General features: G+C 28.5%; 1 protein-coding gene across 1 annotated transcript in view; it reads right to left on the reverse strand.

Moving 5' to 3' along the window:
• The window catches only part of LOC107454853 (large neutral amino acids transporter small subunit 2), a 79,615-nt gene extending 74,417 nt beyond the window's left edge, over positions 1-5,198 (reverse strand). Inside the window, exon 1 of the mRNA XM_087156216.1 lies at positions 4,549-5,198. Coding sequence (XP_087012342.1) covers positions 4,549-5,059 — 511 coding nt within the window. The 5' untranslated portion in view covers positions 5,060-5,198. The remainder of the gene's footprint in view (positions 1-4,548) is intronic.
• Between the last annotated feature and the right edge of the window lie 11,039 nt (positions 5,199-16,237).

Below are 16,237 nucleotides of genomic sequence, written 5' to 3' on the forward strand. Positions count from 1 at the left end.
TCCCATTAACCGTAAAGTTTACGGAAAAGAACATTTTTTATTTTTACGGTTTTGAAACCGTTCACAACTTCTATGGCTACTATACGGTAACCATATAAGTTGTAAGATATAGTACAAAACTATACGGTTTTTTAACCATTTACAACTGATATGTTTTCTTTAAAAGTGTTAAAAAAATTAACTGAGCATTCGAGCTATGATTTTCGTTAGGTAATGGGCATTAGAGTTGGTTGTAATTTATCAAAAGGAAATATTGGGGTGGCAGCACTGTAACACAAAACTCTGTCGGTTATGAGACTCACAGATTAGCCCAGTGTTTCCCAAACTTATGACTTTTGTATACCCTTTCTAAATTTTTTCGTAACGCTGAGTACCACTAGTAAAAAAAATGAATTAATTTTTTACTATAAAAAAATTGCACAAAAGTTAAAAATCGCAACTGGCTGTTGACACCACCAATTATTAACTGTTAACTCTGCAAAAAATAGCCAATAGAAAAACACGTAATCGTAAATTTTCATGGCTAGCTTTGCTTCTAAATAAAAAAATTTTACATTTTCGTTTGTTGCAAGATATTTCGCATAAGAACGAGCACCCCCTCTAAACTGTTCCCGTACCCCTAGCGGTACGCGTACCACACTTTGGGAAACACTGGATCAGCCCAATAGGCTATCATGTACCAGGCTGCAAGGAATCAAGTGGCTTCATTAGGTGAACCTAGTTGGTGCAATAAAATTCTGGTTTAACCGTATTAGGTGAAAGCAGCTAATTAACGGTTTTTCGCACAGTTAACAGCTTGAATACCAACTTATTTATGGTTATTTGACTGTTTTGTTTGATTATTGTAAGATAACAATTAAACAAATTGTTATTTAATAATTTTTTCCCTCTAAAATTTTTAACAGTGTAGTACCTTTATATTAGAACTTTCGTTTAAATATGCATAAAACTTTTACGTTTAAATATGCATAAAAAATTAGTTCGGAAAAAATGCAGGGAATTTTTGTTTTATTATCGTTATTTTGTACATTAATTATAAACTTTAATAGCAAGCATTTAATTTTTCATCTTTCACTTGCTCTTGAATCCAATAAATTTTATGATAATTTTTTTATAATAAATTTTTTTATAATAAATAAATAAATTTTATCACAAAAAGTAACATCTGACATCAATATGACAAATGTTCTAATTTCTTTTTAACTCTTAGCAATAAACAAACAAAGATAATAAACAAAACAAAAAAATACAAATATAATTTGTATAAAATATTTTTATTCCTTTTCAATGTATAGACTTCTAAAATGTATAAAATAGCCTTCTCGAATAATACTAGGAAAAATATTTTCGTTTTTAAATTTAAGCGCTTAAAAAAACTATAGAACTCAGGGTTTATTAAAATGGTCAATGATGATAAAAACTGAAGAATACCATTTAGTTTATTTTAATCAAGTTCTAAATAGTAAAAATAAATATTTGTGACATGAAGGCTAATTCTTTGCATCCATTATATTTTCTTCCAAAAGTAAAAACTCATTTTATCGCGCAAGAAATTTTTCTTCTCATGAACAAGATAAATAAATTCGACTTCACTGCAAAGCATGTAATCAGATTTTCACTGCTGGTTTGTACATTAAAAGATTCTGTTTACTTTTAATTGTTTCTCGTTCTAATTATAAAAGAAAAATGTAAATTTTTAATTTTCTTTCCTCATGAACAAGATCATTCAGAAATGAGGCTTCACCGCTACGCATATGTAATTAGATCTTTTATGAGTGCTGGTATATTCCGTTTCGCTTTAATTGTGGAAGAAAAACAATTCATGCGACACATTGATTCAAAATAAAAAGACATTCTAATGGCATGAAATTGTGATACTTTAATAGCATTAAGAAACTACTGAAAATATAACAGTAAAACAAAAATTCAAAAATCCTACGAGAGGAAGATGTCAAAAACGATTCTAAAGAAAAAGGTCAAATTTCGAAATTTGGGAAATCATTCATCTCATGTTAAAAAATGTTCTGCCTTATCCAATTTGAGGCTCATTCATTGACCATTAATGGATTATAAAAAATAAAAAAAGAAAGATGCTGTTATTCACATTCTGATTCTATTATATGAGTCAGAGAGATCGTGCTCCAGATATTCTAAATTCAAGGCTATTATACTCGCCGTCTGGTCGGACTGAATAATGTGATATGAAAATTATGTAAATGAATTATTTATGAAATAATATTGCTAGGAAACCTAAGATAAAAAATAATGTTCTCGAATCATAATCATTTTGTATCATTTAAATTTTTAGCAGGGAACACTCGCAGAAAAAAAAACGGTTAAACCTTGATCCGTTATAATGGAAACTTGAACCATTTCTGCAATTTTAAGAAATTGTTAAACTAAACTATATTACCATTGAAATTATTAATATTTTCTTTAGTTGATATTTTTAAGTATTTAAGAAAGGTTTTTGCAACAGAATTGAAGCAGAGGATAAATTTAAAATGCATTTTTTAAATGTAACGGAACAGTATGAAGCAATTATCATAATTTTGCCCTATATTTTTCTCGTAGCATAATTGTTTTGAAATTTTTAAATATATTCGAAATTTATTTTTACATCTGTATCTGATTATAAAAAATGTCGGATGAAAATTGCACATAATTCTGGTCTTTTTAAGAAAAAACTTCACAATTATTCATTTCTGATTTCAAATGATTTAATATAACTCGCAGACATGAAGTTAGAAATTAATAAAATTTTCTAATAGAGATCTAGTTTCATTGGCCGCAACTTAAACTTACTTCATAGGGGAATAAAAAATTAAACTAAATAACCTTTTTATTTAAATTATCGTTCGGAAAGGGTTTTTCATAGAGCAAAAAGCATACGGTTAATTAACGTTTTTAACGGAACAAATTTTTAAAAGATTCGTGATAAAAAGAATAAATGAATGCGATTTGTTGGAATGAAGCAAATGAACAAAACTGAGTAAATATTAATGTTCATTATCACATTTTCTCATGTTTTATTATTTATTTTTTTCATATAAACTAAAAAAAATCTGTATTTTTGAGATGAAGCTTAATATGCGAATTCATTTTTTAAATAAAAAGCATCCAAACCTGTATTGGTATATATACATATATGGCAACGTTACTTTTAAAAAGTAACGAGTAAAAGTACAAGTATTTTTAAAAAAAGTAACGAGTAAAAAGTAAAAAGTTCTTAGTTTAAAAAGTAACGAGTAAAAAGTACAAGTAAAAGTACAAGTACTAAACAAAAAAAGTAACGATTTAAAAGTACATTTCTAGGAAATCGAAAATTCAAAGTAACCTAAAATTTTATTGAATAATATTCTTATGTTCTTTAATGTTTTTGCAAAATTGTTGTTATTTATTTAATTATTTTTAATTTTGAAAGTTATGGATATTAATTTATTTTTAAATTCGGAGGAATATTATAATATAATAGTATAATATAATTTTAAAATCAAATATAATTCTATTATCAAACTTTTTATGGATTTGCACGAAAAAGAAATTTTATCTATTGATTTTAATTTTTAGCTTATTATTTTTATTTATTTAAATTATCATTGATTTAAAATTGTTTTACTCTTTAGAAACGCGTTTTAAAAGCACAAACACAAACAAAGCAAACACGGGGTTACAGATAGCTTTGTGATCTTTGAGCTAGTAAAAAATAAATTGAAAAATAAGTTGAAGCAGAAGGTATTTAAACACGAAGTTAGCTGTGAATGTATATATATTGAACATTAATTTTATAAATTAAAAAAACATAAGCATTTTTTTTAATTTAATTTTTTTCTCTTCTTTTTTTTTTAGAAAGCTTACCGAGTTTTAGAAAAAAGTAACGATTTCATTTGATATTTCCGTTACAAATACTTGTACTTTTTCCCTAAAAAAGTAACGAAAGTACAAGTAAAAGTACTAAATTTAAAAAGTAACGAAGTACAAGTAAAAGTACGTACTTTTTACTTGTACCGGCGGTACAAGTAACGAAAGTAAAAGTACTGCCATATATGTATATATATAAATATATTAACCTTATACCTCAAATAAAAGGAAAAAATCATTAATTAGATTTCTGTCTCAGATATTGCATCATCCTTAGTCAGTGTTCTCACAGCACTTGCGCACAATGATGTATTGATTTTTTACGAGTAGTGAGAATACATTTAACACAATTTCATATTATTCAGGAAATGTCATATCATGAAATATTGCGTCAGAAACTCAAAAAAATTAGTAAATAAATAAAGAAGGAAGTGTTGTTTTTTTCGAAGCTCTTATAAGGTAATTTCAAATTATTCAGAAAACGTAATATTACAAAATTTTGCATCAGAAACTTCTGCAATTTTTATAGCTTTTTAAAAGAAAGGCAGAAAAAATGTCTAAGATAAGTTAATCTTAACAAAAAACATAAGACCGAAAACAGAAAGAATTTATCTTAAAGGACTTGCGATGTAGTAATATTGTGTAAAAAAAAAAATGAAGAAAGAAATGTAATGTAAAATGACTTACATATGCAGAGAACAGCAAGGAAACGAACTGATGCATCGGGAGGGTCGCAGTCAGGAAACATGGGTCTTAGAACATAGAAAGAGAATGTTAAGGCCACCACAGCTTGTGAACAGGGTCGGACAATCATGCATTCGACCCATAATCGAATAAAGGCCACAAAAGGACCAAATGATTCCATAATATAGGCATAATCAGCTCCACTCTTGGTTATCATGCATCCTAGTTCAGCGTAACAAAAAGCACCGATCATAGAAAACACTCCAGAAGCGATCCAAACTACGAGAGATAGTCCCACGCTCCCCGTTCCAAGTAGTACACCTTTTGGACTTACAAATATTCCAGATCCAATAATACTTCCCACGATAACTGTCACACCATTTAAAAGGCCCATTTTTGGTTTCAAACATATAGCATCATCATCTTTATTGTCCTCTTTATTGGCCGGCATTAAAGACGGTAGGGTATCGGCTTTGGGTACTACTCTGTAGCTACCCTTTCTTTCCTCGGCCATGATTTCTGAATTGGAGGATCGGTGATTTGAAGAAAAGATGAAGAATCGCGGATCTACCTCCTGCTGGAATTCGTGGATGAGACGAGAGTGAACGAGTCTCGCTCTTTTTCCCTCCGATTTACGCGAAAGACGCCGCGTGGTTACGAGTTTCAGATTGCGCATGCGTTGAATTTACAATAGAGGGGGGGGGACGTATTGTAGTAGGGGAAAATGAAGAGATGGAAAACCGTTGTGATTGTCGTTATGTAGAATTAGACAGGTAGAGAAAAATATATAAAAAAAAAAAGAGTGCAGTGAGTTTATCCGATGCAGGAAGGAAGCTTTGGTTACTTCTTTTTTTCTCCTTTATTTTGTGATGTCTACTGAGTGAATTTCTTTAAAGGGGGATGAACGGGCGATTTTTTTAAACTTACATTTCTCGTAATCTTGAAATAGTTTTCGGATCGTTGAATAAAGAAATAGGTTATAGAGAAACTTCTTTGTAAATGTATTGATACTATTGAATTCTGACAAATATAAGGATTAAGAATAAAAAGATAAATTTAAAAAAGAAGAATAAATTTAAGGATTTGAACGAAATATAAATATTGAATTTTATTGAAGAACTACAATAAATTTATTTTATTCTATAAAGATAGAAGAAAATGACATAGTAAGAATAAATTAGAATAGCAATTATGAAGGTTCAAACAGCATATAAATGTTTCGATACTATAGTTAAACATCATCATTAGCCATAAATAAGATAATTGTAAGTGTATCAATGCTAAATCAGTGTTTTCCATGTTTTAATACATGATGTTTCCTGTGCATAATATTGGAACTATTGTCTTCTCCTAGCTTTTCACTTTCAGACAAAAAGGAGAAAAAGGAAGAAAATAAAGAAAATTAATTTTCATTTTGTATATTGTTCTGTATTTTCTTTTCATTTAATTATCTGTTTTTCGCTTGATATTTTTTTAAAAACTTAATGTGCTCGATTTTCGTTTTAATTTTTTTAGTGCTCCTCACACTATTGTATTGATATATTTTGCTTCCGCTACATTGATACAATATTAGAAATCACTCCTTTTTCACCAATATAATCGTGTGAACTTTTGAAGATTTTTCATTTTTCTGTTTTCCGGCTTTTTAATGTATATTTTTTTAATTTAATTTCTTTCAAATATTTTCTAAAAATATTTTAAATTATTTTTCTTCTTCTCTTTGCATTAATCCATGTTTTCTCTCCCTCTCTCTCTCTCTCTCTCTCTCTCTCTCTCTCTATATATATATATATATATATATATATATATATATATATATATATATATATATATATATATATATATATATATATATATATATATATATATATATATAGTCAAACTCCGCTATAGTAAATATGGTTTATAGTGAACCAAAAAAAAGAAAGGAAGTTGTATATTATGAACTTTTTTCTGTCTTCGACTGATTTATTTTCTTCCTTTTTTTGTAATAGTTTTGAAATTTCTACTTCAAAATAAATACATAGACTGATTTTTAAAAGCATCTTTAGCGTGGAATGTAAAAATAATCATTTTTCTTGTTTGCTTTATTATTGAATAGCATTAATTAATTGGTTGAGCATTGAAAGAAGCCGCAATCTTCCGCTATCTGGAAGTCAAACCGATGAATTTGATGAGACTACTTTTATGCATGGTGGGTTAGACAGGTTTAAAAAGCGGAATAACATAAATTCAGGAAAGAGTCGGGATGTGATGTTGAGGATAGCTCATCAATTAAAGATTACTAATTTTGTTTGTACGCAAGACGATGAGTAATAAACATATTTTTTTTTATTTTGTTACTTCGTATTATTTTTCAGTCATTTTTTTATTTCATTTTATTAGTCATTTATTTAAATAATGTGTAATAAAAGGCATTAGTTAAAATTGCTTGCGGAACCGCTGCAGTCAAGTCCAGTGAAAAGATTTATTAGAACTTAAAGAAGAGAATGTAAACTATAATATACTTTCGAGCAGATCCTGTTTACTATTAAATTTTTTAAAAGGACTTTTCCCGGAAATTCAATTATTAGAGGGGTTAAATATTTTACAGTTATTATTTTTTATGTTATTCTTGTCCTCTATGGATAACATAACCACTATGGTAGCAGCTCTAAATAATTTAATTTATATATGTAATAAGCCCTCTTGATATAATAGATATCACATTTTATGAAAGAAAATTGGCTTTTTTTTTTCCATGGACACTTAAGTCTACAGAAAACATTAAAACCTTAAAATTTCAAGAATTAATTTTCAGAATCAATTAAATTTAAAAATTTTTGGATCAAATTAAGGAAAAAAGTACCGTTATTCTGGGTGCCGGTACTTTAAACCGTAAAATCCGTTTCCACTGAATCACGTTACAGATCAAAAAATCTGATATACTGTAATTTTTACAGGAATAATTACGGTAAAATCACTGAATCACTCTAATTAAATAAATATTAATGTATAAATTACGGTATAATATTTTGCGATATTTTTTTCCATTACATTATTTTTTAGATGCTACTATTCAGGGTTACTAGGGCCACCAGGGTAACTTAGCACTTTTTATGGGTAAACTTTAGGATATTAGGATTAGGATTATTTAAATTTGATTTTTTTTATTTTCACATCATAAATTCCTTGCTTTAGTGAAGTTTTGAATCACACGTTTTAATATTTTGTAAGCTTTATAAACCATTACTACTATTAAAGAGGATTATTTTTCTGTTCTATTATTTTTCCGTTGCATGAGATTTTTGAGTGAACCCTAGATATTTTCGAATGGCTGATTTCAAATCTGCAATCAGTTTCTCTGCACAAAAAACAGTTTTTATGCAATTCATAATTTATTTCTAAAGAGAATTTCTTTATAATTCAAACTAGTAAATACTAAGTGTCTCCACTTTTCTGTTACGTAAGACGTGGTAGGATGCAATAGGTCAAGGTAATACCTTTTTTTGTCTTATTTGTTATTTTCAAAAGAGCAGAAAAGTATGTATATAAACCTATACAATCTTTATAGACTTGTACATACGGATGAAAGATAAAATAAAATGAAAATACAAAAATTCTGTAGCTTTCCGAACAATAGATTTGAAATCCAGAAAAAAGCATAGATTTTGAAGCTCAAATTTTCGCTCGTTTGCACATCGTCTTTAAAATTTCGATATAAAAAAAATTAGCTATTTTTCATATTTTTTTAAATAAATTCTCTTGCTATGTTCAGCCGTAGATGAATAATTTAACAATAACTTGTTAGAAGAAATATTTTCGTATTTGTTATTTGTTGCTTTGTAATGCACGCGCTCTGAAACTCTTTCTAACTGGAATATTTTGTCTGCTTGTTAGTTGGATAAGCGATTTCGTATAGCGTATTTACCTTAGAATTCAATCGTCGAATTCTTTAAAGTTTTTTTTTTATTACTTTAGCTTTTGCGAGCTTCAGGGGGCATAGTTCCTTTTCCCAGCTATTTGGAAGTTCAAGCATATTTTACGTCTGTTTTTATTTTAAAGTTTTTAATAAATAGTTTATTTTGACAATTTAGTTTTATTTCATTATTCGATGGCTCATGTTCGTTTAATTCATGTTAATTTTCCCCCACATTCTGGTCCGTCAAGCCATCAAAATTAAATTTTAGTTAGGACTTTGGATTACTTTTCATGAACTTTCAATATGCGAAAATTATTAGAAGAGTTACTTAAGCTGAAAAAAAGCAGTGAAATGTAAAGTTATTAAGGTAACTAATTCTATCTCTGACTGGTTGCAAGATACTGAACTGCACTTTCAGATATTTGTTTACGTCAAATAAATGAACTCAATTTGGAAGTTTCGAATCTTTTCGAAGACATCTTAGTTGTTTGCGACGAAGAAAATTATTCAGATTACGAAACTGAGCTTTTCGACTTACTGAATAAATTAGACAGTTTTGAATTGTCTTTAAAGTAACGAAATAGTAATTTGACCGAAAATCGTAATTTGACGAACGCACAATCTCGAACTTCGGTTGTAGCTGAAACTGGAAAGGCTTACATTGATAGCGGCTGTGAACAAAAAATAAATAAATAAAAAGTAACAACGATTAAAATCGTCTTTTTTTTTTTGGCCCAATTAAAATGCACACTGCTGTTCTAAAAAATATTCAAAGAAATAAATGTTACAGTCAATATTACTCTTAATTGATAAAGAACTGTAATCGGAAGTCTTTCGATTTTATGAATCTTTTCTGCAACGCAATAATCGTTATTTTAACCTTGACTATTTCTGATTTATACTTACTTCCTGACTTTCATATCACTGTAGTCAGGTTCATCTATCCAAGACATTAATACGGAAATACTGCAAAAACAAAACTTCATGACCGAATAATCACAAAAAAGGAAGAGTTACGGAGTGTAAATTATGCAGCATAATGATATACAAAGTGTTAATCTTAATATAGAAATTGATTTAAGAAATATTTTCGTGTTTACTTAATTGAACATTCAGGTTGCGTAAGCATTCTAATATGGATAAATTAATTTATGATCTTTAAAACTCGTTATATATGCACTAAGAAAAAAGAAATATAGTCAAAGCAACCAGAACAAGGTGAAATTTTTCATGTTTCTGGTTATGTGGGGGCACCTAAGAGCTCGGTAATTTTTACCGAAGTGCCTTGGTAATGATTTTGGTTAAATTTACAATAAATGGTTTGATAATATGTGCTAAAGTTTGTAATTTTATCATGATACCTTAGAGCAGGGATGGGCAAACTTTTTGGGTCGTGGGCCAAAAATCTAGAAAAAAAAAGTTTGGTGGGCCGAGTAAAAACTTCTGAAATAAAATAAAGTCAATTCATCATTGAGTGCACGTCACTCTACATCAACTTTGCATTTTTTAGTTGCCATTTTGGGATAAAAAATGTTTACAAATAACTCAAAATGCCAGTAGCCATTTTATACATTTAGTAATTTCACCATTATTTACAATGACATTATATGTGTGCAACTTTTCCATACGCAGTAAATTATGTTAGAACTCGAGCCGGCAGAAAAATCCGTTCGTTGGAACTTAAAACGCGTAGTCAGCCTCATGTGAAGTACAATTCACCTATATTAGATTCCATATGTCTGCTCCTCGAGAAAGACAAATACTAGTTGGAGCTAATCTACAGCTATTCTATAAAGAACTTTTGCTGTCAACATTTTATCAGTTAAAGCTGTTTGTGCTAACTATTTTAATAAATTTATGTTTTGTAGAACAAAAATAGAGAAAGTGAAAAGGTCATCAGTACTTTGTTAAAAAAGAAATCAACAAAAATAGTTTTAAACAAAGTAGATATATTCGCCACTGATCGGCTAGTTAAAATTCTGTCCGCGGGCCGGATAAAATCTTCTGGCGGGCCACAGTTGGCCCGCGGGCCGTAGTTTCCCCATCCCTGCCTTAGAGCGTGGTTTAATACCATTTATTTTTCAGTTTTGTATTTTTTGCAAAGTGTGAGGTAATAGGAACTATAATTTTGAATACAAGAATTCCCGTTAAACAGATTCCATATGAACAGAAAAATTACAAAATGAATGGTTTAAATACTGTATATTTTGGTTTTTATTACCAGATTTATGCTTGTTTGTTTTACCAGAAATATCACTACCATTAAGTACGGTAATTTTACCAGAATTTTTCTCCATATGCTGTATGCTTGAAATTTAAGAAATATTTTCAATGGTTGTTTTTAATCTTATTGATATCGCATTAATATTATTCGTGTAATTTAATAATGATATAAGTTTTTGTTGAAAGATAAGGAATTAATAATGATTACATTGCTCCTAAATTGATAATTTTGAATGAAAAATAAGTAAAATTTGTACAGAAAAGCTTTTTACAATTTGAGGGAAATTCAAAAATAAGACTTTTTTTAATTATATTATTGTGGTGATTTTTTTCAAATTTCGTCATTAAAAACTACGTCGATAAAGAGGGTGTAAAGTCTTTCATACTTTTCTGTTTTTAAAGCAAAAAATCAAACATTTATTCATCAAATTTTAAAATTATTGTTATTTCTTTAGAAATATTTTGTGTGTGAAATTTTAGTTGGGTAAAAGAATTTTACGCGAGTCGTTTAATTTACAAACTTAGGTATGGAAGTGTGTCAAAAAATGAGAAAAATAAAAATGACACAATGTAACACGTGAAAAGAAAAAGAGAAAACAAACAAAATAAAAAATGAAAGATTGATAGGATAATCCGAACTCGTGGGGAAAGTAATTATATGAAGAAGAAAAACAAATTCATTGAGGAACAAAATAACAAAAATATGGAAAAGAACGTTAATTGTTTCATAACTGCGTTGACTACATGGATAGGCTATTAATCAACATTTATCAGAATATTTAAATGCGTAATTTAAATAAGAAGACAAAATTTATAAAGAAAGTGACAAATTCGACTTTATTTTCATCCAAAACAAAAAGTAAAAATATTTTACATGAAGATCGTCTGAAAAGTTTGCTTGAGAGATCCATTAATAATCAGTAGAGACAGTAAATTCTACAATTTTTAACCCATTTCCGTATTTTTATTTTAATTTGCTATGAATATCAATTTACGAATAACTAAAATGTTTTTTTTTTTAAATTTAATTTCAAGTTACCGTAAAAATTTTAGAGTAAATTTGTAATTTTGTTTAGAGACAGGAATTAACATAAATAATACAAACAAAAAGGGCCATTTAACAAAAGCCAAAAAATAACAATTTTGGGTTTTTTATTGTGTTAACAGGAATCAAGGAAACACACCAGGAAATTTTTTTTTTATGTTCTCTTGTAGTGTAAAAAGAAGAAGAAAATTTTTTTTAACTTCATATCATCCTTAACAAACGGTAGCACTAGTTTAGTTAAATTTTACTGTTAAAAAAAATTAAGAAAAAAAAGTTTTTTTTCCTTTTGAAAGATTTTTTGAAAAATTTAGTGCTTTCTCACATGTAACCATCGAAACAGTGCTATTATTTCCACGAAAAATAGATTAAGTACTTTAAACTTATTGCTTGATTAAAAATTTCATTCGCTCAGCAAAATATTAATTAGAATCAACAGTCGACGTGTTACAAGCGCTCGAAAATTGGAACCCATCTTCAAGACTCACCAGACGTGAATGCGAAGAAACAAAAGTGATTTGAAGTGATTCTTCTCATTCATGTCTGGCGAATCTCATCTGAATCCATGTAACATATCGAATGTAATTTGTATATTTTTGAACTGAATGAAGTTTTTAACCAAGGAGTAAGCTTATTTAGTACTTTAAACCTATTTAGCTAACCTTAAAATAATGTTTCAATTCTTTTATAGTGTTTTCATGTGCTATAGTTTTGCAAAAAAAAAAAAATTCCAATTCGCTAAAACGCGAATAATTCAAATCACGTGAAAATCGGTTCACTTATATTTTTTCCATTAATTCATAGTTTAATCTGATTTCTCAAAATACGATAAAGAAACTAATTTAACTTTTGAGAAGCGCATCATAATTTTTCATTAAATATTTCTGCATTGCGTCCTTAAATAAAAATATAAGATATAATTGATACTTTTAAATAATTTATCATACCATACAGTCTGTGGGTAAATTATTAGACGCCCTATAAGATTCTATGTAAAATCTTAATTATCAGGTGATACAATACAGCTTTATTGTTTTTATGTGACTGAAACCAGTTTGCACTTGATTACGTCAGTGTATCAATGGGGTAAATTAGACGATAAATAAAATAAATTTGACTCTAGGATAAATTAGACGATATATTCTATAAATATAGATTATCAAGCATTATATTAGTATATTATAATAATAATTATTAGATCCACAGTAGTTTTTTCAATAATTACATAATTTGCACGAGTTAATGAGCAATACTTTATTATTTAAACATACATGTAATGTTTTTTTTAATTCAGGAGATTTGTTATATACTTACATATTTCCTAATTGTATTTATTCTTAACGCATTGCTTTACAAAGTTAACCAATTGATACAGGAGAGTTAAAAAATGCAAACCGGTTTCATCCCAGTAAAAACAATAAAGCTGTATTGTTTCACCTGATAATTATAATTTTACATAGAATCTTAGAGTGGGTCTAAGAATATTGCCTGTAATTATTACATAATATAAAAGGGGATCTGCTGCAATCTAATTGAACTTTACTGCGAAATTTGAATTGGTGCTTTTAACTAGTTTGGTTTAATATCTATTTTTAGTTATTATTATCATAGCTTATAGGTTTTACACTTTTCATAATAAATTCATAAATTGATATTTCTGGGTTTATAGGGGGGTGTAACAAAGTAACTTTCCCAACACATGACTCCATTAAGACATACTATATGCTCGTCAGAAGGTCAAATGTATGCAAAATTATTTTATAATCTCTCTTTATGCTAAAAACAACAGACTTATGTAATGTTCATACCTGTACAACAAATATTCATCTTAGAAGTATGAAAGTCTTTCCTTCAGTGGCGTGCAAAGGGGCAACGACCCCAGGCATCCAGCCAAAGGGGGCAACAACTAAAGGCGTTTAAACTTTAAGTCTATTAGTTTTAGTTTTATTGTGGAATTAAATTTTTTTATTATTTTTATATTTAGTTGCAACAAGATATCTCATGATAAATATATGATTTTCTAACAAATAGTACTGATGTTTACCCTTTTAAGCAGAATTTTCATTACACACATTTTTCATACTTTTTTATTATTTTGTATTAGTTTAGGTCAAAATAAGGGGAAAATATTATATTTAGTATTTTAATAGTTTATGGTTAGGAAATACAAGAGTGTCTTTTTCTGTGTTAAATCTTCACACGCTTCACTTACAAAAAAAAATATTTCAAATGTGCACTTATTTAGATCTAAGAGAAGCAGTAATTCATCATGAAATTTCTTTAATTCATAAAATCAATCACTGATAAAATTTTGAATATGAGTGAAGTAAAAATTTTCAAATTTTTTTTTTCTTTTGGTTCTATATTTTGCCACAAATACATTTCGAATACTTTAAGAGATTTTTTACTAACTATTAGACTGCTTTTTATAATATAAAAATACAGAAATAATTACCTGTAATTAGAGCGCCAGAAAAAAAAAATATGTTAAAGAGACACCGGTGTCCCATCTACAGGGTTATTAATAAGGAGATTAATTTTAATAATAAAGTTTTACATTAGTAAAATGTAAATATTTTTTCATATCTGTGAGAAATTTTTGCATACTTGATTATTTTTTCACATACCATTTCCACATACAATAAAAAAAATTAGAATATGAATTTAGATTTTTATGAATACAATATATCCTTTGTAATATATTAAAAATTAGAGTAATTTGTATTATACTAGAAATTTGTCGGAAAAAATGGTTAAGTGATAATTTATTTCCAATTTTTAAGCTTAAAACAATCAAATAAACATAAATAAGACGGTATTCAAACAGTTTACTATGAGAAAAACTGTCACCCAATATTGTTAAGCGATTGCATCCCCATCTAATGAAGACACTAAGTTCGTTGCAGCTGGGTACATACTCTAATGCAGAGGTCGCCAAAGTGGTCTATATAGACCCCTAGGGGTCTATTCAGCAAAAGCGGGGGTCGATCTGAGACAGGGGGTCGAATGGGGGTCGATTCGAATAGGAAATGTCGAATGGGAGTCGAAGAAAAAACAGCCCTTAATACGCCGGTGGTAGCGCTTAATACCCTTAATATAAATCACACATACGTAGTTTGTGTGATTTGCGTATTAAGAATTGTATGCAAAATTTGTGAATTTTTTTGTAATTGACTTAATATTAGTTTCTTTATAAAACAAAAATTAATAAACATATATTTATTCGGGTGAAGCAAGCTGGTTTGTAAGTCATATGCCTATGTGCGCTTGTCCAAATGTCACATGTGACGAGTATTGATGCTAAAAACACAAATATCATATGCAGTTTCAGCTATCTTTGCAAACTGTGAACAGTGTTGAATATTTGAAGTGTCATTATTAAAGCTTTCACAGTTTTTGATAATTAGTTATTGTTTTGATAAAACGATTCGTTTAGTTTAGATATCAATTTTAATTATCAATTTTAATTATCAATAAATGTAAAAAAGAAGGCAAGCATTAATAATATGGATCAGTACAGCCGGAGACAAAACTGCAAGATGAGCTTGCTGAATTATTATCGGATCTTGAAGCAAAGACGCTTTTTAAAAATTTAACAATAAGCAAATTTTGGACAAATATAAATATAATGCAAAAATAAGTAAAACTTTTCGAAATAGCTCAGCCATTTATGCTAGCATTTCCAAGTTCCTATATGGTTGAAGCCGGTTTCAGTCACGTAAATTCAATCTTAACTAAGAACGGAAATAAATTAAATGTGGAGTTTTGAGGATATTTAAGATTAAAATTGACCAATTTTGAACCCAATATAGCGAACCTTGCAAAAAAATACCAGACACACCCATCTCATTGATTAAGAAGCAATAAATCTGTAGTGACTTTACTTATTATTTCTACTTACTTATAATTACTTACTATTTAATAAATATTAAGGTATTTAAATTTCAACATTAATATATTTTTCATAAAACTATTGTTACACAATGTACTATTACTTTAATAAATGTTTAAAATCATAAAATAAATGTACAAACACAGTATCTAATAGTTTTATTTTAATTAACAGAAAATTACTTTTATGGGGGTCGATGGAGATATCAAAAAATTATATAGGGGTCGATGATCAAAAAAGTTTGGCGACCCATGCTCTAATGTGTCAATCTCGAGACTGTCAGAACAGGGTATTGACATCACAATATTCCCTTCAGCACACGAAGAGTGTCCTGCACTATTACAATACGATACTCTCATTCACGCATAGCACCATAATAAAGCTGATTAATACTGATCGATGAAACAACCAGATAAACTAATTCAACCCCATATCACGTTTCTCTTGATAAAACACAACTCAGCCACAACCTAATTACAATGCCCGTTGCCTAATGAAAAGCCTAGCTCCAATGCCCAGTTAAATTATTATTTTTTCTTACGGTTCTGAAATTTCAAAACCGTATTGGTAAATAAATGCTATTTACCGTGAACTTTACGTTTAATTGGGTGGACAGATGGCTGCCGGTTGCTTT

The sequence above is a fragment of the Parasteatoda tepidariorum genome, chromosome 12 (genome assembly GCF_982258835.1).
Source record: "Parasteatoda tepidariorum strain Cologne lab strain chromosome 12, Ptep-v5.0, whole genome shotgun sequence".
Taxonomy (NCBI): Eukaryota; Metazoa; Arthropoda; class Arachnida; order Araneae; family Theridiidae; genus Parasteatoda; species Parasteatoda tepidariorum.